At 49.9% G+C, this 22,804-nt stretch overlaps 1 protein-coding gene across 2 annotated transcripts in view; it reads right to left on the bottom strand.

The window, feature by feature from the left end:
- Nucleotides 1–22,804, bottom strand: part of NOS2 (nitric oxide synthase 2) — a 37,197-nt gene that overhangs the window by 12,404 nt on the left and 1,989 nt on the right. Inside the window, exons 2-15 of one of the 2 annotated variants that reach the window (XM_034942227.4) lie at nt 20,450–20,534; nt 19,655–19,777; nt 18,530–18,678; nt 13,741–13,903; nt 12,857–12,948; nt 11,879–12,020; nt 11,610–11,749; nt 9,733–9,907; nt 9,541–9,642; nt 5,091–5,285; nt 3,992–4,074; nt 3,139–3,283; nt 1,744–1,848; nt 352–401 (exon numbers count right to left, since the gene is read on the bottom strand). In XM_034942227.4, the coding sequence (XP_034798118.1) occupies nt 352–401; nt 1,744–1,848; nt 3,139–3,283; nt 3,992–4,074; nt 5,091–5,285; nt 9,541–9,642; nt 9,733–9,907; nt 11,610–11,749; nt 11,879–12,020; nt 12,857–12,948; nt 13,741–13,903; nt 18,530–18,678; nt 19,655–19,777; nt 20,450–20,534 (1,749 nt within the window). Of the gene's footprint in view, nt 1–351; nt 402–1,743; nt 1,849–3,138; nt 3,284–3,991; nt 4,075–5,090; nt 5,286–9,540; nt 9,643–9,732; nt 9,908–11,609; nt 11,750–11,878; nt 12,021–12,856; nt 12,949–13,740; nt 13,904–18,529; nt 18,679–19,654; nt 19,780–20,449; nt 20,535–22,804 lie in introns of those variants that run through there. The other variant, XM_034942228.3, reaches the window with a different exon arrangement.

Below are 22,804 nucleotides of genomic sequence, written 5' to 3'. Positions count from 1 at the left end.
GCAAGCAGCACCTGGCACCCAGCACCCAGCACCAACAGCCTGGAGGGCCAGCCCCAGACTCTCCCCCTCCAGCTGGAGAATGGAGCTGGACCCCCTTCTGGTCCTCTCCATCCCCCAACCTTGTCACCAACTCCCATGACCACCCCACGCTTGGCCTGCAGACCTGTGAGAGGGACTTGGTTTCTGTGGTTTGACCCTCGACACATTCTGAGTACAGACCTTAGACCCAGGGTTTCTCTGTGCCTGCACGGTTCTGAGAAGACCCCCTGTGCACACCCAGTTCCATCCCCTGAACCCAGACTTTGGGTCCACAGGGCAGGGCTAGGAGTAGGACAACGGAAAAAGCTTTACCTGAATTTGTTGTTGAGCTCTTTCAGCATGAAGAGCGATTTCTTCAGTTTCTAGAAAGAGAGGGAATGACAGAGTTCTCAAGCCAGGATGAATAAAAACACTGTTTTTTCCTTTCTTCTGGAAACCTGGCCACAGCTTGCAGGAGAAGGCTCACAGCCCACAACGGAAGTTGGTTTACATATGGGGCTACCTGGCCAAGGACCTGGTTGTCAGCTGACAAGTTTAGCTTGTCTCTCACTCCAACTAAACTGTAGCAACTTGTGTAGGCCCTGCCTCTTAATGGGGGACCTGGAACAGCTAGGCCCCCACCCATCCAGCCCTGGCAGAGGGGGCCTGCCTTGTAGCATGCCTTCTCCAGAGGGGCTCCTAATGGGCCGTGATTCTGTTTGGAACCCGGTAGAAGCAACAACAATTGGTTCTATAGTCTCTGCAATAAGGCTGGCTTTCCAGGAACCCAAGATGATTCCAGGAGGTATGTGACCCAGCAGAACTAGCGTCAAATCCCATGGTGAGTATTTATTCCCTTTTCATAATTTATTTTTTAGTTATTCCCCTTCAATTACATTTTCATTCTTCTGAGCACTGGAGAGACAGTCTCATATTGGTGCTAATAGACCTTTAATACCTCTCTCATTGCCTATTAGTCTTTTTTAAAAACAAAGATAGCTGAGCACGGTGGCTCACGCCTATAATCCCAGCACTTTGGGAGGCTGAGGCGGGCGGATCACCTGAGGTTGGGGGTTCGAGACCAGCCTGACCAACATGGAGAAACCCCATCTCTACTAAAAAAAAATAATACAAAGTTGGCCAGGCATGGTGGCGCGTGCCTGTAATCACAGCTACTCAGGAGGCTGAGGCAGAAGAATCACTTGAACCAAGGAGGCAGAGTTTGCAGTGAGCTGAGATCGCACCATTGCACTCTACCCTGGGCAACAAAAGCAAAACTCCATCTAAGTAAATAAATAAATAAATAAATAAACAAACAAACAAACACCAAAAACCAAAAAACAAACAAACAAAAAAAAACAAAGAGCAGGCCTTGGCCAGGGAATAGTATCTAGCTAAAATTCATTAACTTCATTTTGTTTTCATTGAATTTATGTTTTGCTGCTTTCCATTTGTGAGAGTGATACAAGTTTCCTTTAAATATGAATTTGTAAATACAAACAGGTAGGCCATTCACAGAAATATATTAAATATGTCATAGGAAAGGTGGCACTCCCATATGGCAATAATTACGATGGAGGCCGGCAAATGACCTGAGTGACCCGGAGTGGCCTGAGCACTGACTCCCAAATGTCCTCCGTAGGACCTGCCGCATCCCCCAGACCCTTTCCTGGGTCCTCCTGTGCCCTACCACCCCCTAGACCAGCCAGACCTCAAGCCACCCACCTCTCCATTGCCGGGGCAGTCTCCATTGCCAAACGTACTGGTCACCACCAACAGCAGCCGCTCCTCCTCCAGGCAGCTCAGCCTGTACTTATCCATGCAGACAACCTGGATGGCACCCAAGTGGACATCAGCCCTCGGCTCCCAGTAGGGCCCTCCCTACCCTGCCCAGACACCGTGGGCTTCCTCCCACACTGTCCCCAGGCTGCGGCTCCTGTGCTCATCTGTCTCTCCCAGGGCCCGGCACAGGCGTGGCACAGAGGACGTGAATGAACCAATTTGAACACATCATCCTCTGTTCTCCTTCCCCGCTTAAGCCCTATGGTTAACACATTGGCAAGCCCTGGAAGATCTGTCTCCAAAATACTGCCTTTCCCATGTCTAAATGCCTCTCACCATGTCCACTACTATTTGCAATTTTGTGTGTGTGGAAATATTTCCACAAAATTGGAATGAGCAGGTCACAGCTGTGCCTGGAGGGAATGGCCGGGGAAATGTGCCCTCACCTTGCTGTTCTATCCAGGCCCACCCAGCGGAGGATGGGGGACCTGCCACCACTCTCCTGGCAGTTCCAGACTCCTGGGAGCCAGCAGGTGAGGTTTGGACCCAAGAGGTGTTTTCAGCAACCTGGCCGACCTGGTCATCAGTCAGTGCCCCCTTGGCCTAAGCCTCTACGTGGCACAGACCACAGCTCATCCCATCGTGGCATTACACTGGCCTGTGCCCTGTCCTCAGAGTCACATCCATCTCCCAGAAGCCGTGCGACCCTGGAAAACCCATCAACCTGTCTAACAGTCAGGTTCCTTCTCTGTGCATTAACAATGGCATTGACGCCTGCTTTGCAGGGCGCTGGGAGGGGAGGGTGGGATGTATGCTGGAGAGCTCCCCAAGGGCAAGGCCTGGCTCTGCGCCACTCACTGTCAGATCCTCAGAGCCTGGGGCTGGTCCAGCACGTGGCCACCATTCCCTAAGAGTTGGATTTTATCCATCAGTGCTGAAGGCAGGGGATAGAGCTTAGACAGACCCTCTGCGGCCTTTTTTTGTTTATCTGAAGCTTACTCGTCTCTTCCCCCTTTCACATGCAGCACTGCATCCTGCAGAGCAGGTGTTCAGTGAGCCTGAATAAAGTTCAGCCAGAGCAGCTGATGTATGTTGAGGCCTGGATTCATTGTGAAAGTGTTTCTCAAACTGTGTTCTCCAGAACACCATGAAAAACTCATCTACTGTGTAAGTTTGGGAATCCCTGCACACAAGTCTTTCCTTCTCTTCCAGATTAATGATGCACATTACCACATCCAAGACTCTGAGACATCCAGGAGTGGGGAAACCGTTTTAACTTTTCCTAGACTCCCCTGCACACAAGCAGAAAAAACAACAGCCATCCCACTGAGCCAGTACCTTGGGGTTGAAGGCACAGCTGAACAAGGCCCCCAGGTCCCAGGCCAGCGCCTCTGATTTTCCTGTCTCTGTCGCAAAGAGGATGGTGACTCTGACTCGGGACGCCATTGTCTTGCGCATCAGCATACAGGCAAAGAGCACAGCTCTGTGGGGACAGACAGACAGGCAGGCGCTGTGTGTTGAGTCAGCCTTCCAGAAGAAAATGGGGGACCAGGGGAATGGGAGGGGACAGCGTTTAATGTGGGGCAGGTTGAGGGAAAAGCAAGCTACGTTTCTCACCAGCCATGTACCGTGACAACTCACCCTTTTCCTCCCCTCACCCACTACTATAGGCCCCTTTGGGAAAAGGGAGGAGAGAGAAGGTTGGAAAAATGGCAGCAGGGGACCCTTGGAATTGGCGACTGGACCTCTGGGAGCCAAATTCCACGAAGAATATACATTCCCAGGCTGGGTGCCGTGGCTCACATCTGTAATCCCAGCACTTTGGGAGGCTGAGACAGGAAGATCGCTTGAGCCCAGGAGTTCAAGACCAACCTGGGCAACACTGCGAGACCCCGTCTCTACAAAAAAACAAACAAAATTAGTCAGGCGTGGGTTTGTACCTGTGGTCCCAGCTACTTGGGAGGCTCAGGTGGGAGGATCACTTGAGCTCGGGAAGCAGAGGCTGCAGTGAGCTGTGATGGCACCACTACACCCCAGCCTGGGTGACAGAGTAAGACCCTGTCTCAAAAACAAAAGCAAAAAGCATAACCATTCCCTGTGTTCTTGCCCTTCAAGGACTGGAGGCAGAGGCTGACTAGAAGGGAGAGATATAGTTCACACATCACTACTTGCCACTGCCACTGCCACTCACTTGACCAAGACTTTCAATGGAATCTCTCTTCTCTTGGGTCTCCGCTTCTCGTCCTGCCAGACATGGGTTTTCCAGGCCTCTACCTTCAGAAAAGAAAGGAGATGTGAGGGCAGGGCGGGGTCCTGGCTTGGCTCGGCTCACGGATGCTGGAGTGGTAGAGGACCCTTCGCACCCATCATGAGCCTGGGAGAGAAGGCTGGCCTGCGCCCCACCCCCGTCACTGAACTCCCACAAGGGAGGGCCGTGGCTGCCTCTCCCCCAGAGTTGCCTCTCCACTGCCCGGCATGGAGCCTGCACATCGAGGGGGGGCGGCTAACTCTTATTCTCATTAGTGTCCTCCTGGAAGGAACAGGCTGCACTCCTTTTGCTTTTAGCATCTTATCAGCAGGCAGATGACATAATGTACAGTCCCAACCGAGACACCTTTGAGAGCAAGAAGAGCTGCTACTACAACAGGCAAGACTCCAGGACATGCCGTCACCCTGCATGTGAGGTCCTGTAGATGGAGGAAGCTCTTCCTTTAGATGAAGGAAGCTCTTAAAATCCAAACCAAGTCCTTTTTGGCACAAAATGAACTCTTCTCCATAGCTCATGGTTACTGAATGCATTCTGCATTGGGCACTGGGCTGAGCTGTTCCATACACCAGCTTTGTGATCCACACAACCCCCCGTCGTGGAGTGAAGCCCATCCCTTTTAGAGATGAGAAGATCAGGGCTCAGAAAGGTGAAAGGACCCACCCAAGACCCTATTGCTAGGAAGTGGCAGAATCAATAGCGTCTGACTCAGGGGCCAATCCCCTCAACACTCTGCTGAGTGACTGTTGCCGGGCCCTCCCGTGGAAGCAGGTGTAATGACAGACCCCCCCATCTGAGCCACAGGCCACTAGTGGTGCAGTGGAAGCCACTTCCTTCAGTGCCACTCTCCGTGGAAATGCACAAAGGCTGCTCAGCATCCTTGAGTGGGGCCTGGAAAGCTCTAACAACATACTCCTGCTTCCCGTCGTGCCCTACATGTGTAACAATGAGGTGCACACACACACACACACACATACAGCCACATCTGAGCCCCCAGGAAGGAGAGAAGAGGAAGGCCCCTAACCTGATAGTAGTAGAAAGGGGACAGGACGTAGTTCAGCATCTCCTGGTGAAACACGGGGGTGATGCTCCCAGACATGGGAGGGACCAGCCAAATCCAGTCTGCCGGGCAGCCCCCACGGGACCGGTATTCATTCTGCATGTACTTCATGAAGGATTCTGCAGCCGAGTGGTGGTCCATGATGGTCACATTCTGCTTCTGTATCAGAAGGCAAGATGGGGAGTGGAGATAAGGGTGGGGGAATCAGAAGAGGGGCCGGTTGGCCGCAGGGCTCCCAGAGAGTGCCTAGGAAGGCCTGGCAATCTGTAACACGGGAGAGCAACTCCTGGCCCTCTCCTTGCCTGCTGAAAATAAACACCCAAATGGAAGGCGCTTGTGGAGCCTCTGACAGAGCCCAGGAAAGCACATTAGTCAGGGTCAGCCCACAGGTCCCATGGGGGCCTCCCTTAAGTCTTTGAGGGCAATATCCAGCCTCTCATGCCCACAGGTCTCCCCAGACTCCCAGCAAATGGCTCTCTCTGGATCTGCATAACTTAAACCACAGCACCTTTTGGCAGGTAAAGGAAATACCATCCCAGCCATTTATGGTGGAGAGTTCTAAGAGTCACTTCCATGGGGTTGTAGCCTCCTCAGCCAAGAAGGAGCCAGACCCCTCTGTGGGGAGGTCTGAAACATTGGGAGAACTGTAGTGTATGGGAGACGAATCACTCACAGTCTGAAATTACGGTCTGTGGGGTCTGACCCCATGGAATGGTCCAGCAAGGCAGCCACTGGCCTCTATGTCTGTGGCAACCCACTCAGTCAAGAGACATTTGTTTAACATAGTGGTTCAAACTCTGGCTTCTTATTTGCCATGTGACCTTGAGCAATTAATTCTTTAAGTTTCCTCATCTGTGAAATGGGAGTGATATGAATTCCTATAATGGCCAGGTGCAGTGGCTCATGCCTGTAATCCTAGCACTTTGGGAGGCCGAGGTGGGAGGATTGCTTGAGCCCAGGAGTTTGAAATCAGCCTGGGAAACATGGTGAGACCCTGTCTCTATAAAAATTTAAAAATTAGTAGGCCAGGTGTCGGGGCTTACGCCTATAATCCCAGCACTTTGGGAGGGCGAGACGGGGAGATCACCTGAGGTCGGGAGTTTGAGACCAGCCTGACCAACATGGTGAAACCCCGTCTCTACTAAAAAATATAATAATTAGCCAGGCATGGTGGAGGCACACACCTGTAATCCCAGCTACTCAGAAGGCTAAGGAAGGACAATCGCTTGAACCCGGGAGGCGGAGGTTGCAGTGAGCCGAGATCGCACCATTGCACTCCAGCCTGGGTGACAGAGCGAGACTCTGTCTTAAAAAAAACAAAAACAAAAAAATTTAAAAATTAGCCAGGTGTGGTGGCACATGCCAGTGTTCTCAGATATGTGGGAGGCTGATGTGGTAGGAGCATTGCTTGAGCCCAGGAGGTCAAGGCAGCAGTGAGCCATGATTGGGCCACTGCACTCCAGTCTGGGTGACTAAACAAGACCTTGTCTCCAAAAAAAAAAGTTCTTACATCATGAGGTTGTTGAAAGGATGCAATAAGCTGGAATAAGCAAAGCATAGTAAGTGCTTAATAAATATTAGCTGCTCTTATAATCTCCATCTGCCAGGCACTGCATAAGGCATCGGCGTTATAGAAGAGAAAGACACAACCCTTTCTCTGCATTAGAGTCTAGTCTAACTGGGTGGGGAAGCCAAGGAAAATCAGTCATTTTCACATGGCCTGATAGAAACTCTGATGGAGGCAGGCAAAGGTGCTGGGGAAGGGCAGAGGAGAGGATACAACGCCAGACAGAGGCCCAGGGTGAGTTGGCGAATTTCGGGAGCAGCTCCTGAGAGGAAGGGAGACTTGTGAGAGGGGTGCAAGTTAGTTGAGTGGGGCACTGCATGAGTCAAGGCAGGGAGGCATGAGAGGATCCAGCTGGTGTCAGGCCTGGGAAGGCCAGCCATGCCTTGTAAATTCAATAGACATACATAAGTTATATATGTGTATATAAAAGTCCGGCCACCACTCTTGTGGACATGGGCTCTCATTCATTTATTCTTCCAAGACACAGCAACTCCTGGGAGCCAGATCAGTTCTAAGCTCAGTGGTAGCTACAGGATGGGTGCAGTGGCTCACACCTGTAATCCCAGCACTTTGGGAGGCAGAGACAGGTGGATCACTTGAGGCCAGGAGTTTGAGACCAGCCTGGCCAACATGGTGAAACCCTATCTCTACTAAAATTACAAAAATTAGCCGGGTATGGTGGTGCAATCCTGTAATCCCAGCTACTTGGGAGGCTGAGGCAGGAGAATTGCTTGAACCCAGGAGGCGGAGGTTGCAGTGAGCCGAGATCACACCATGCACTCCAGCCTAGGCAACGGAGGGAGAGTTCATCTCCAAAGAAAAAAAAAAAACAACAAAAAAAAAACCTCAGTGGTAGCCACGATCATGATGACAACATAATAAACAGTAAGAAAATCATTGCTTACTGAGTGTTCTCTATGGGCCAGGCAGTGCAGCTAAACATTTTGAATGCATTTTTACTTAACTCTTATAATCCTCAGGTGAGGGAGGCACTATTATCCCCATTTTACAGAGGAGGAAACAAGGGCCCATCTTTTGAAGTTTACCCTGAAGGAGGGTGGTGAGGAAGTCCTGGAGACGCTCAGGCAGTGGAAGGACACAGTCAGCCACGGTGAGGAGACAGCAGAGGCTCACAGATTTTCTGGGACGTATCCACATCCTGCCAGCATCAGGGCTGGTGCTGGGAGTCCCCAGGAGTCAGGATGTGTGGTGCAAAGCCAGCCCTTCCCGAAACACCGGGGGGCTCTTCCTGTTCCATCTTCCCCTCCCCCGTCAAGCACAGGCCTGATCTGCCTATGGGGTGACCCAGTCATGGGGAACAGTGTGTGCTCATCTGTACTCTGTTCACCACTCACATCCTTGGCCCAGCCTAGTGCCCAGCACCAGGCAAATGCTGAGTAAAACATTGCTGAATGAATGAATGACTGACCAGTGGTGGGGTCTCCAGGGCATCTGTCAGCTTTGTGGCAATGGCTGTGGCTTCTAAAGTAGTATCTTCCTACATCTCAGGCCTCCTTCCCACAGGGAAGGGAAGTGTTTCTATGAGTAAGAGCAGCGGATGGGCCAGAGGGCTTAGCCCTACACAGGAGCCCAGCGGCTGTGTGTGGGCTTAAGAGGAGGTGGAGGTTGTCATCCTCGCACAGCAAGCAAGAGCAGCCACAGCTCATAGGTCCCCTCCCAGCATCACTCATTCATGCACACGTCAGACAAGGACTGAAGACTCAGTTTGTGCCAGGCCAGAACGCGGATGTGGCCCTCATCATTCATTCTTCAAAGACAAATTATTTTAGCATCTACCATGTGCCAGACACTCTTCTAGGCCAGAGGTGCAGCAGCAAACAGACAGACAAGGTCCCTGCCCCATGGAGCTTGCATTCTAGTGGGGGAAACCAAACAATAAAGAAAGCTGGCCCGGCACCGTGGCTCATGCCTATAATCCCAGCGCTTTGGGAGGCTGAGGCAAGCGGATCACTTGAGGCCAGGAGTTCAGAACCAACCTGGGCAACATGGAAAAACACCATCTCTACTAAAAATATAAAAATTAGGCAAGCGTGGTATGCACCTGTAGTCCCAGCTACTCGGCAGGCTAAGGTGGGAGGATCACTTGAGCCCAGGAGGTCAAGGCTGCAGTGATCATGCCACTGCATTCCAGCCTGGGTGACCGAGTGAGATGATGTCTCAAAAAAAAAAAAAAAGGAAAAGAAAGAAGAAAGTCGATGTCCTATATAATGCCAGGAACTGTATGAGGAAGTATTTTGAAGAAAAATAAAATGGTTAAAGGACTAACACAGAGAGACAGGTTGGCAGTGGGGTGAGGGCGTCATTTTACATGGCACGGTCAGGGAGGCCTTCTTTTTTTTTTTTTTTTTTTTGAGCGGAGTCTTGCTCTGTCGCCCAGCCAGGCTGAAGCAGTTGGGGAATGAGGAAGCACAATGAGATCTCTCCATAGTTTTGCTGTAGAAAGGAGCAGAAGGGTGAGGCAGTGGCTGGAGGGAGCCTGAGGTTTGGCAGGAGTTATGTGGTTAGCTATTCATTTCTTCCTTTGAAATGGGGCTAAGAGAGCCTGTCTGTACACTGCTGGGAATGACTCAGCAGAGAGAGAGACATTGATGATACAGAGAGAGAAGAGGAAAATTTTTGGGAGTAAAGTCCTTGAGCGATTGAGAGAGGACAGAATTCAGTGCTCAAGTACAGGGATTGAACAGTCTTGGGAGGTGAGGAGCTGCCTGTTGCTGGACCTCTAGAGTGAGCAAGGGGGCTTACTTATAAATTAAGCATCACATAAGTCACTGGATCAGTTAAGCTTCTCACCAAAAAGTCTTCAGACTCACAAAACTCCAGACATACCTGGAAACTATGGAGCACAGCAATGTTGATCTCAACGACAGCCTGGTCTTTCCAGAGCGAGGCCAGCTTGTGCGTTTCCAAGCCCATTCTCCTGCCCACTTCCTACAGAGGCAGAGTGATAGCAGCGAGTCAGTCCCTGAAGCCACCCCCAGGCCCACACCTTCATCTGGCCAGCTGGGCTGCCTGGGTTACCTCCAGGATGTTGTAGCGCTGGACGTCACAGAAGTCCCGGACTCCGATCTCTGTGCCCATGTACCAGCCATTGAAGGGGCACCCTGGGAACTCCAGGCCGCCCACCTCAAGCAGCATGTTGGCCACTGCAGGCAGGGCGTACCACTTTAGCTCCAGTTCCCGAAACCACTCGTATCTGGCAAAAAGGTAGACACAATTTAACTGGAGCCTTCCTTATTTTTATTTTATTATTTTTTTTTTTTTAGTGACTTGGTCTTGCTCTGTTGCTCATGCTGGAGTGCAGTGCAGTGGCACAATCATAACTCACTGCAGCCTTTAACTCCTGGGCCCAAGCGATCCTCCTGCCTCAGCCTCCCAAGTAGCTAGGACTGCAGGCATGTGCCATCTTGCTCAGCTAATTTTTTTCCTTATTATTATTATTATTATTATTATTATTATTTTATAGAGTCTCACTATGTTGCCCAGGCTGGTCTCGAACTACTGGCCTCAAGTAATCCTCCTGCCTCAGCCTCCCAAAATGCTGGAATTACAGGTGTGAACTACCATGTCTGGTGCTGGGGGCTTCACTTTTGCACCTTTGGCCTCCCACTGACCCCCCACCTGCCCACCAAGAAAAAAGCTTCAGAAAGAGTCAAACAAGAAAACTCCTTTCCAAGAGTTGATTCTGAGTTAATCCCAGCCAGAGAGACGTATTGGACACATAGGATGCCATTTATTAAATTATGCATTCATGCACTCATTCATTCATGCAAACCTATATTAAGCATCAAGTATGTGCCAGGCTCTGTGCTAAATGCTGAGAACGCAACACAACAGAGCAATTAAGGACTCCAGTGTCAGAAAGCTGGGGTTCAAGTTCTGCCTCTGACTAGCAGTGTGAACTTGGGATGTTTTTTAGCCTCTCTGAGCCTCAACATCCCCATTATCAGAATAGAAACATAGCATCGAATTCATGGAATTATTATAAAGCTAGTAATATCATTCACTTGTATATTCACTTATTCCACAAATATTTATAACTGAGCACCTACTATGTGCCAGGCACTCTGCTAGCTGTTGGGTATACATTGTGAACAGAAAAGAAAAGATCTCCACTCTCAAGGAACTTGTAGTCTAATGTCTAGACTCTAGATTATAAATGGGTAAACAAATATATAAGAAATAAAAACAAGATGATGTGTTAGACTGAGGGTAAGGGGGCCTCCTCTAGCTTGAGTGGTCAGAGAGCCTTCTCAGAGGAGGTGACATTATAGGAAATACCTTTTGACAAGAAGAAATGAGCCTAGAAAAATTCTGAGGAAAAGGCATGTCATGCAAAGGGAACAGGGAGTACAAGGGCTGTGAGTCGGGACTGAATTTGGTTCATTCAATGGCCAGGAAGAAGAGCCCAGCCCAATGTCTGCTACAGAGTAAATCTCAATACGCAGAGGTATTTTTGCAATTATGAGAACTCCCTAGAGCAGGGGCTGGGCCAGTAGGACTCTTGAAGTCACTGCAGCCCTATATGCTCCCGACAGGAGAGGGACAGCTAAGAGCATTGGCAGGAGGGCAGAAGAGGCCTGGGCTGCTCCTTTCTAGAATCTCAATGCATTCCTCTCCTGCAGTCACTGCTTCTCAAGCTCTTGGGGCCCCAACCGCCTAAGCCTCTGCTTCCCCTCAGCATCAATACATCCACCTGTCTGAGGCCCGAGGTGCCAGTGCAGAATGGCTGCAGAATGAAACAGTGACAAAAGAGTCCTTGAAAGCCAGCCCCCTGAGTGTCACCTGCTGCTGGCTGGGCTTTAGGGAAGGTATGGGGAAGGCTGGAGCCTCACTTAGGAAAGGAGAAGGGCTGTGTGTTGACTCGCCCTTGCCCCCAGCACCCTCAGCCTACTTACTTGGGATGTTCCATGGCCACCTCAAGCACAAGGTCAGGTGGGATTTCGAAGAGCTCAGGGTCACGGCCATTGGCCTGCAGGACCAGGGGGACCACATCGAAGCGGCCGTACTTGGGCTTCCAGCCCAGGTCGATGCACAGCTGGGGAACAAGACAGGCCCTGTGAGTCTGTAAGCCCGGGCTGCGTGTCTCCTCTGGGCTCCACTCTGTCACTCGCTCACCATGGGGCTCCCCGCCCCAGTGGCCGGTGGCTGAGGCTGGGCTGGGTACCTGAGTGAATTCCACGTTGGCAGGGTCCCCTCTGATGCTGCCATCTGGCATCTGGTAGCCAGCATAGCGGATGAGCTGAGCATTCCACACCCGGAAGTCGTGCTTGCCATCACTCCGCTGGGGGAACACGGTGATGGCCGACCTTCCCAGGACAGGAACAGTACTGTTTACCACCTAGCCCTGGTGGGGGCCCAGTCATCCTGCACTGGCCCTACCTCCCTCTCCACCCTACCTGCTCTGCAGCCCCTGATCCCAAGCTGACTGAGCCAGCCTCCTGACATGCCTTCTCCTCCTGCCCTCCCTCAAGACCCAGGGTCCACCCCCTCAAGGGGGCCTTCCCATCCATCAGGCAGGGTTAGCTGATCTGCCAGTCTTTCCTCACTGCCTATGTCTCCGTCCTTGCAGTTGAGTTAGCCGGTTGCCTGTCTAGTGCAGGTCATAGGCTCACACCAGCTGGAGCAGCATCTTAGGGTCCTAGTCACTCTTCCTCCTACCCCCCCATACCCCATCTTCCCCCTGCTCTCCCAGCCTTGTCCTGTGTGGAGTTGCATTAGGTAGGCACTGAGTGTTTGCTGAACAAAAAGATGAACGAATGACCAAATGAGCTGTTCAGTCCTATTAGCTTTGACCTCGTTGGTTGGGAGAGGAAGGTAACCTCTTAATGTCCCATGCCTTCTAAAAAATGGGAGCCCCAACCCTGAATAGTGAAGCAGTTACTTCTTAAAGATCTTCCATCCCCTCCAAGTGGCTCCACATCAGAAGGAAACCAAGGGCATGGGTTGCCAATGGGAGCTGAGCTCACAGGGGCTGGGCTCACTACTGGAAGTCCCCGAAGAAGCCTGAGTCTTTCTCTTTTTTCTTTCTCCCTGGTTTCTCCTGGAGCTGGAGATGCCTCCCCTAGACCCAAGTGCTGCATCTTTTGGCTAAGATTCTCAGGCAAGGCAAGGCCCTCTGCAGCCCTGGGAAACGTGCACCGACCTGATGTTGCCATTGTTGGTGGAGTAACGCACGTGTCTGCAGATGTGTTCAAACATTTCCCGGGCGGTGGAACAGCTGCGGGCATCGAAGACCTGCAACAGCCCATCCAGACCATGCCCATCAAAGACTGGGTAGACAGAGGCTTTGAGGCTGATCAGAAGTCACTGGGAACCAATAGGGCAGCCGAGACACTCAACATACAAACACTCAACACCATGCCGAAGAGTGCAGCCTCCCATCTGCACCACCGCTCCCATTTCATGGCTGCCCTCTAGGGGAGCACAGGCAATCCCACTCAGAAGACCCCAGCAAACCCAGAATTCCAAGAAAACCTGACTTGAAAGCACCATGAATCGGGATTGCCACAGCCCCAGGCTAGGTCCTTTCCCACACCAGCACATACTACACAGCCAGAGTTGGTTTCACTGGTGGTTCTAATCGATTTCTCTGTCCAAGTGCTTTTGATATTATCCTGCAACAAATGATTCCCCAACAAAAAGATGGCCTAGGAGGCTAGGCTAAATAAAATGTTCTCTTGGAGCCAAGAATTCAAGCATTGGAGGAAAACAACACATCTTGCAGCACCACGGCCTCAAGTGTAATAAAAACAAGGTCATGGTTTACTCTAATGATGGCATTTAGTCTCCTGAATTTAACACAATAGAGAATGGGCAGCTAGAAACCCTGGTGCTGAAACAGGATTCAAGGCTTCTAGAGAGGGACCCTAGGTGCCCCATCTCAACATTTGGGAATGTAAGAGAGGATCCAGGGCCATGGCTTCAGTCCCAGGAGGCCTGGGCACAGCTCTGTGTGGCTGTTCCAAGCCATCTGCTCAGGGCCTGGCCGCCTCCAGCTCTCTCCCGCTCAAGTCTAAGGAAGTTCACCTGCAGGTTGGACCACTGGATCCTCCCAATGCAGCGTGGGGCATTGCGCCAGGCCTGCTTGGTGGCGAAGATGAGCTCATCTCCCGTCAGTTGGTAGGTTCCTGTTGTTTCTATCTCCTTTGTTACCGCTTCCACCCTGGCCAGATGTTCCTCTATTTTTGCCCTGGGGGACAGGAAGACAGCAGGAAGATCAACAATGAGATGGCCTTACATGGGGATTAATTCAATCCACAGAAGCAGGAACTGAAATAGGACATCAGAAGGGCAAGATGCCTCTCACCAGAGACAGCTCCCTCCAGGGCTGGCTTTGGGGACCTCACACTTAGCCTAGAAGCACCCCACGCTCAATGCTCTGCTGTCCCCATCTTGAAATTCTTAATCATTTTAAAATAAAGAGCCCACATTTTCATTTTTACATTGAGTCCTATAAATATTACCTAGCCAGTCCTGAGCCCATGGGAACACTGCTTATTTTCAGGTGCTTTTTCTTTAATCATATTCATCTCAGTAAGGGGTGCAATCCTTCTCAGACACTTGCAAGCCTGGGAGGAGTGTCCCATCCAGCCATAGCAATGTCCTGCCTCTCCATTAGTTAGGAGAGTGCCCTCCTGCCTTGCCATGACTGAGAGATGAGCCAGTCCCTCCGTGGCAGCTCCGGTGTACTGGGTACGCACATGAGCCAGGCACTGGGTGAAGCAACCCACAGGCAGGGTCTCACTGAGTCTGGGAGGGAGGTATTTTTGCATCTATTTTATAGCCAAGGATCTCAAGGCTCTAGGAGGTTAAGTACCAGGCCCAGGAACATAAGTACAGGAAAGAGCAAAGTCAGGACTCAGACCCAGGTCGCCCTGATGCCAAGCCCAGGTTCTTAACTGTCAGCAACGTGACCTTCCATCTTCCACCCTACGGGGACAGTAAGCCCAAAGATGTTGAGGGCCTGCCCACCCTTCTCAGGAGCCTGGTCAAGCCAGGACTGGGACCTGGCTATCGGAGCTCAGTCTGCAGGGTCCCAGGGCCTGGCCAGAAAAGAGCTGCCCACGTCATAGTCTCTCTAAACCGTGCTGTTCCTCAGCCTCAGAATTGCTCATTCAGTCACTCCATATGCAATTCTAAACTTGCTTCTCTCCTCCCCTCCCAGACTTCAAAAATATCCCAAAGGGAGGGAGGGACTCAGTCAGAAAGGCTTTGAAACACACACACACACACACACACACACACACACACACCACCACCACCACCAACAACAACAACAACCTTGAGATTTCCAATCAGCACCAAAGCCTTTTGAAACAGCATCAAAACTATTTAAAGAATGAACTCCTGATTAAGGAGAGTGGGTAACTCTGAACAAAATGGCCTCTCTGTGGATGAAGAGTGTCTCGACAACTTTTCCTTGATTAGAGAAAAAAAGCACAAAGACAAAACACTGATGATATTTATCCCCAAGGACACCCCTGCCATAAGGAGCTGCTGGGTGAGGTGGGAACCACCCCACTGCTGGGAGACCTCCCTCCCCAAACAAAGCTTCCAGCAATATTCCCCCCTCTGCACCCGAGCATGACAACAGTAATGATCACCATAACACCCACACCACCAACACACATGGTGGTCAGCACGTGCATATGCAAGAAAGGATTATTTTTTACATTCACATCCAATTCCTTCAGAGTTTTAGATGTGATAGCCATTTTCACATAGTCATTTTCTAAGGCATTAGAAATGCTATGATGTCGATGAGCTCTGAAAAAAAGGAGTGGCTTTCATCATCAGTGAACAGATTTAAATGTAACATGCAGCAAGTCACAATCTCTAAATATGCTATGATTCTTCAGATACAAAAGGCCACTGAACCTGCTCAGCTGGTCATGTCTTAGACTGCCAGGGTCCCTGTGAGGAGAGGCTGCCATTCCCCATCCACACCCCCAGGATCTCTTGCTCAGGGAAGCAGGGGTTCAAGGTATGTACTTGTGACTTGGAAAAATACAATTTTCCTCTGGGAGAAGCAAATGGCTTCCAACACCACCAAGCATGGCCCTGTAGCCCTGCTGGGCTTCTGAACACCCGCCCAATTGCCTTCCACACAACAGCAAGGCCTCCCAGGTCCAGAATAGAGTTGGGAACCTGCAAGGCCACACAGCTAGGTACTAGAGCATTGATGGGAAAAGCAAGGGCTCGGGCACCAGCTGCCTAGGTTCAAATCCCCACTCTGGGGCTTCGAAGGGTGTGACTTTGAGCAAGGTACATCTCTTCTGTGGATTTCAGTTGCCTTGTCTATAAGATGAGGATAACAATAATACCAATCTCATAGTGTCATGGTGCACATGTGCTTTGTGCTAAATAAATAAATAAATAACATAAGTACTGTGGCCCAGTGAAACCCATCCAGGAAAATCCCTGGACCCCAAAAGGCTCATTAATTAACCACTGAGCTGAAAGGCCAAGGATCTTGTGAAGTTTGCAGTCAGGAAGCAGGCAGCCCCTAACAGGCTGCTCAATCCAGGCTGTGCATTAGAATCACCTGGGGAGCTTTTGAAGCACACACATGTCTGCCTCGTCCCCATCTCCCCAGATTCTGCTGCCCTTGGCTCAAGGGACCCTGCCATCAGAATTTTGCAGGCTCTCCAGGTGACTCTACTGTGCAGCCAGGGTTGAGGACCACCGACCCTGGAAGATGAGGGCCTCTTCTGAAGACTCACGGTCCCTCCCAGCTCAGACATTCTAGGGTTGTAGAAAACTGGAGGTGGGCCAGGTGCAGCGGCACACACCTGTAATCCCAGCACTTTGGGAGGCCAAGGCAGGAGGATCGCTTGAGCTCAGGAGTTCAAGACCAGCCTGGGCAACATAGTGAGACCCTTCTCTACTAAAAATTTAAAAAATTAGCTAAGCATAGTGGTGCACACCTGTGGTCCCAGCTCCTCAGGAAGCTGTGGTGGGAGGATTACTTGATCGTCCCAGCTCCTCAGGAAGCTGTGGTGGGAGGATTACTTGATCCAGGAGATCGAGGCTGCAGTGAGCAGAGATTGTGCCACTGCGCTCCAGCCTGGGAGACAGAGCAAGACCGAGTCTCAAAAAAAAAAAAAAAAAAAAAAAGACAAAGAAAAGTGGAGGTGGTACCACCAGAAGCCACTCTTTCCGCCAGGGAGTCCCAGGTACAAGTGTCTGTGGCTCACTTTGTGTGGTGCAGTGCTGTGTGAGGCTCTCCCCTAATAGCAACACTCCCCTTCCAGCCTAGAAAACAATCCATTTCTGGGCCGGGCTCGGTGGCTCACACCTGTAATCCCAGCACTTTGGGAGGCTGAGGTGGGTGGATCACAAGGTCAGGGGATTGAGACCAGCCTGGCCAACATGATGAAACCCCATCTCAACTAAAAAAAAAAAAAAAAAAAAATTAGCCAGGTGTAGTGGCGCACACCTATAGTCCTAGCTACTCAGGAGGCCGAGGCAGGAGAATCGCTTAAACCCGGGAGGCGGAGGTTGAAGTGAGCCAAGATCGTGCCACTGCACTCCAGCCTGGGCAACAAGAGCAAAACTCCATCTCAAAAAACAAAAATAAAAACAAACAAACAAACAAAAAGAAAACAATCTATTTCTTTCAGACATTCTTTCTTACAATCTCTTCATACATTTTTGTTTTAAAAGTTTTAAAGGGGCCTAAATTACATAGCCACATATTTTATTTGGACAACGCAGTGTTCTAAAAACATGAAAATGGCTAATACTTATGTCGTGCTTACTGTGGCCCAGGCATTGTTCCTAGCTCTATATTCTTTAACTCCTTTCATCTTTATAAACTCCCGCCAACTACCCTCCTCCTGCAAGGTGGGTACTATTATTATCACCATTTTCGGTAAGAAAATCAAGGCGTAGAGAGACAAAGTAACTTGCCCAGGGTTACTCAGCTCGTAAGGGGCACAGCTAGGATTTGAACCTGGGAAGGCCACAATGCTATACAACCTCTCTTTGGATGATTAAAATTGTATACGTTGGCAATAAAATTGGCAAATGACAATCAAAAATCTTTGTATTCCAGTGTCTGACACAAGGCTGAGGCATACTCAGCGCCTGATGTGTGTCTGTCAACCAAATGACCAATTGGCCATAGAAATGAAGGATGTCTAGCATGGTCCTCAGGGAAGCCTCACTGGGTAGAAAAAAGAAGAGAACTCCAGAAATGTAGAACCCCACCAGGGTCAGGGCAAAGAGCAATGGCCTGCCCTCTCCTAGTCAGGTGGCCTGGCTTCTAGCTGGAATGAGGTGACTTCAGGTATGTCACCAGCTTCCATGTTCACACCTGTAGGAGTAGGGGCCTGACTAGGTGGTCTCAGAGATCCTTTCTGTCTCAAACATTTCATAATTAAAGGGTCCATATTAATTCATAATCAAGGTCTCTGGATGCCAGGACACTGTTCTGAACTTACTGAATCCTCACAAAAATCTCATGAGCCACCTTCTATTATTATCCCCATTTTATATTAGGTTGGTGCAAAAGTAGTTGCAGTTTTTGCCATTAATATGATGAGGACGTTCAGACACAATGCGGGAGCCAGGGTTCAAATTCAGTCACTTTTAACTGGTATCGCTATGTACAACGTTATCCCACAATTATGAGAACCTGCTCCAGGGTCTTCTCCCCTAGAAAACCGTGATTCTCGCTCTGCAAAATCATAGTGATTTAACACCACAAATCTGGAAAGGAAAGGGATCTAGCTAGGATCAGAGGGTGATGGGTAGAGACAGGAGAGCAGGAGGAAGGGCAGGAGGCAGCGACCCTGCAGGAGGCAAGCCTTACTCTTTGAAGGAGCCGTAATATTGGTTGACAAATTCGATAGCTTGAGGTAGAAGCTCATCTGGAGGGGTAGGCTTGTCCCTGGGTCCTCTGGTCAAACTTTTGGGAGTCATAATGGACCCCAGGCAAGATTTGGACCTGCAAGTTAAAATCTGGAAAGAGAGAGGCAGGCGGTGAGGGTGGGCCATTCGGCCTCTTGCCACCCTCCTCTGGGGCCAGCTCTCCTGGCCACCTGGCTCCTCTCTGGCTGCTCCGGCTCCCTGCATCTCTTCTCCACCCCTGTGGCACTTCCTCCTTGGGGTCCACCTGGCTTTCTCCCACCTAGATCTCCTCTCTTCCACTGGCTGAACCCCAGTGGGTGTGAGTCAGGTTTTTCCCCCTACTCCGGACTCAGTCTCTGGCCCTGCTCCCCAGCCAGCTCCAGATCCAGAGCAAAGTCAATCCAATATGGCTCCTATGGGAACATGATATTGGTATTTGGCCAAAACAAACTGAAATGAGACATAGGAAGGCACACGCGTGCACACACACACACACACACACGAATGAAGTACACCCGAATGTTAACTGTGGTGGTTTGGGGGCATGTGGGAAATAATTTTGCTTTCATGGTCCTGAAATTGTCCATTCTTTCCCACTTTACAACCATAGAATGTATCCTGAAGTTAGAATTAAAAACTTACATGACAGAAAGAAGCCTGAAAAGACATTTAGTCCAACCACTCACAGGATACGTGAACCCCTCTGCAATCTATCAAATTGCATTTAAATCCTTCCAGTGACAGGGAGCTCACTACCTCCTGATGTAATACAGTCCAGCTCTGAGCAGTTCTGTTAGAAAATTCTCCCTGACATTATCCTGAAATCCGGCTAAGAAAGATATGAATTTGTTTCTGCAATCATTTATTTGACCTTCTGGATTATCCATTATTTACTGGGGTGGTTAACAGGGAGTTGGCATCATTTACTTCCTACTGTAATCTGTGAGGAATGTCTCTGTTCCCAGACCCCTTTGCCCAAGCAGATGATTGTTTGGTTTGCCCAGGGGGACACCTGTTTGATCCACAAAGCCCTGGCAGCTTCACCAGCTTGGGACAAAGGTGGTTCTCCCTGAATCCCCAGACTTACCCCTTTGGCTTTATGGTGAAGTGTGTCTTGGAAAGTCATCCCGCTGCCCCAGTTTTTGATCCTCACATGCCGTGGGGAGGACAATGGGGTTGCATCCAGCTTGACCAGAGATTCTGGAGACTTCTGCAAGGGGAAAAAAAAGGGTTTTCTCTCAGGTCTCTCCTAGACCCCAGGCCCTGCCTTGTCTTAGAGTGGGGAAGGATCTATGGGTGGCCACACAGGGCAGGGTGTCCCTCCATGTCCCTCCTCTGTTTCCAGCCCCCGGGCGACCTGGGCCAGTGCCTGCTAAGAGCTCCAGGTGCCTGGGCCACTGGCCAGGGTCCTCTCCTCACCCAGGGCCTTGCCAAATGCTTCCTCAGAGGAACTGCTGTAGGAGGGACTAAAGACTAAGTTGGAGGTGAGAAGGATGACTGTCAGAGCCAATACTACTGAGAACAGAAAGGCACCACTGCATTCCTTCCCTGGGAGCAGTAAGGACATATAAGCCACCCTCTCTCCCACTCCTACCCATTTCTCTGCCCACCTCTCTAGAATGGTATGGAACCCAGGAGATAGAAGCTAGCTGTCAGTGCACCTTGGGGGCCACCACTCCCGACCACTGGGGGTTGTCCCACTCTCCCAAAGCCCTTCCTCATTCCCACCTGTTCCCCCCAACACCCCGGGTCTGGGACTCTCCACTCTCCATCCAAACCCTGGCTTCCTGCCCTCTCCAGCCCAGCCTCTAACATGCTGCTATGTCTGCATCTGCCTGGACCAGGGAGGAAGGGGCTTCCCACACCCATGTGACTCACTGACCTTTCCCGTCTCCACGAGGGGCTGCGGGGACTCATTCTGCTGCTTGCTGAGGTTGTGATACTGAAGGTCATCCTGTGTCACTGGACTGTGAAAGGAAACAGCTAGCATGAGATGCGGTATCCAAGGGTGGAGGGGCATCTTGGAGTTCCCTCTGCCAGTAACCTCATTTGACAAATAGGGAAACTGAGTCCAGAGGGTGGGAGTGAATTGTTCACGGTCGGTCTGACCAACTGCCTCCCCATCCCCACCTTCCCTCTTCCTCTTATCTTCTTCCTCCTGCAGAGCCAAAAGGGCATGAGCAGAGCTGAGCCAAAGCTACTGGCCCAAACAGCAGCCCATAGAGGATCTGGAAAATGCTCCTTCACCCTCTGGAAAAGCCAAGTACAAATGTGGCACAGGGGCTGGGTGGGCAGAGAATGGCTCCAACAACTCTGCCTCCCAGACTAGCAGCACTGCCCAGCAGCCACTTGGATTGGTTGATTGATTGACTGATTGATTTATATTTTTTGAAACAGAGCCTTGCACTGTCATTCAGGCTGGAGTGCAGTGGCATGATCTCAGCTTTCTGCAACCTCCACTTCTCAGGTTCAAGTGAACCTCCCACCTCAGCTCTTGGGTAGCAGGGACTACAGGCGCACACCACCACACCCGGCTAATTTCTGTATTTTTGGTAGAGATGGGGTTTCACCATGTTGCCCAGGCTGGCCTCAAACTCCTGGCCTCAAGTGATCCTCCCACCTTAGCCTCCCAAAGTGCTGGGATTACAGGCAGGAGCCACCGCGCCCAGCCCCAGCCACTTGTTTTTCATGACTTAAGCTTTTTTTATTTAAAACACTTGATTTATCTTGGTTTATTTACTTATTCTACATTTCTATTACAGAAAATGTTCTTCCATGGGCCCTTCACCCAGATTCAACCCAATTCAACAGTGATCAATCCACGGCCGATCTTGTTTCACCTATACCTTCCCTGCCCCCATCATTATTTTAAAACAAATCTAAGATGTCAACTTACCTTCACCAAGGTAAAAACAAGTATTGTAAAAATTAGCATTAAATTACAGATTACTTACAAATTAAATTAAACATTACTTAAAGTAATTTTTTAAATTAAAGATTACTTAAAAATTCAGTATTCTGAAACTGGTCAGAAACGGTTTGTCCTGGTTTGGGATTTCAGGTTCATTCAGGCGAACTGAATAGTCACCACTCACACATGCCTCCCCTAGGAAGAATCATCCCACCAGGGCACCTTGGTTTGAAAGCATATTGTGTTCCATGTTCTTGGCAGTATTTTCCAGGGTATGCATGCTTGTGCATCTGAGGGAGAGGTGGTTAGAGACTATTATGAGGGTCTCACATTTTCTACTTGATATGTATCTATGATGTTGAAATGCGATAAATGACCATGTATTGCTTTTATTATAGAAAAAAATGACTATATGTTACCATTATATAATTAATTATATACATTACATAGTAGCAGTAAGTGATTTTTTACTATAAAGAGATACTGTCTTAAAAGAGGATGTACGTATGTATCAGAAAGCAACTTATATCTGAATCAAGGGATTCCACAACCCTGTAAAGGGCCTTCCATGTGACCAACCATTGCCAACTGGCAAAGATGCTTTGCTTAGCCAAACTTTACTCAGACTTCTGAATCTTCCGCGGGGCCCATCCAAGCATTTCCTTGTAAAAATGCAGTTTTAGCAAAAGAATCCCTACTTAGTCAGTTTAACAAGAACCCTCCGTCCTTGATAGCTTGTCGTCCTCCCCATCTGATCAGGGTCCTCATCCTCCATCCTCCCCCAGGCGATGTCTGATCACCTTAGCCTGTCCTAAGCAAGAATCCTGTTAGGTTGGGTGAGGCAGAATTCCCCCTATGCCTGAAGTTTTTCTTGGTAATTTTCCATCCACAGACCCCACCCTGATCCTTGGCTATAAATTCCCACTTGCTCCTGCTGTATTTGGATTTGGGCCCAATCTCTCTCCTCCACTGCCAGACCCCACTGCAGTAGGTCCCTGTACCTATTGAGATGGTCCTAAATAAAGACTTCCATACTGTTCTTTAACAAGTATCATTGAATACTTTTTTCTTTAACACACCCCTCTGGTCTAGACTGGTGTGGCCTGCCAGAAAAAAAAAAAAAAAAATATATATATATATATATATATATGGCAATCTGGATATTCAGAACAGATAAGCCATGGCTGAGCAGTCATCATGGGGCTGCTTCAATAGGAAGATGTATGGGGGATGGGGTCCCCAGGGGACAACTGCCCCTCTTGCTCTTTTGCCATTCACCCTCACCCCAGCACCCACCCTGCACCCATTCTTGCTTCCTCTCACTTA

Source organism: Pan paniscus, chromosome 19 (genome assembly GCF_029289425.2).
Source record: "Pan paniscus chromosome 19, NHGRI_mPanPan1-v2.0_pri, whole genome shotgun sequence".
Lineage (NCBI taxonomy): Eukaryota > Metazoa > Chordata > Mammalia > Primates > Hominidae > Pan > Pan paniscus.
This window is presented reverse-complemented; position numbering and strand designations above follow the sequence as displayed.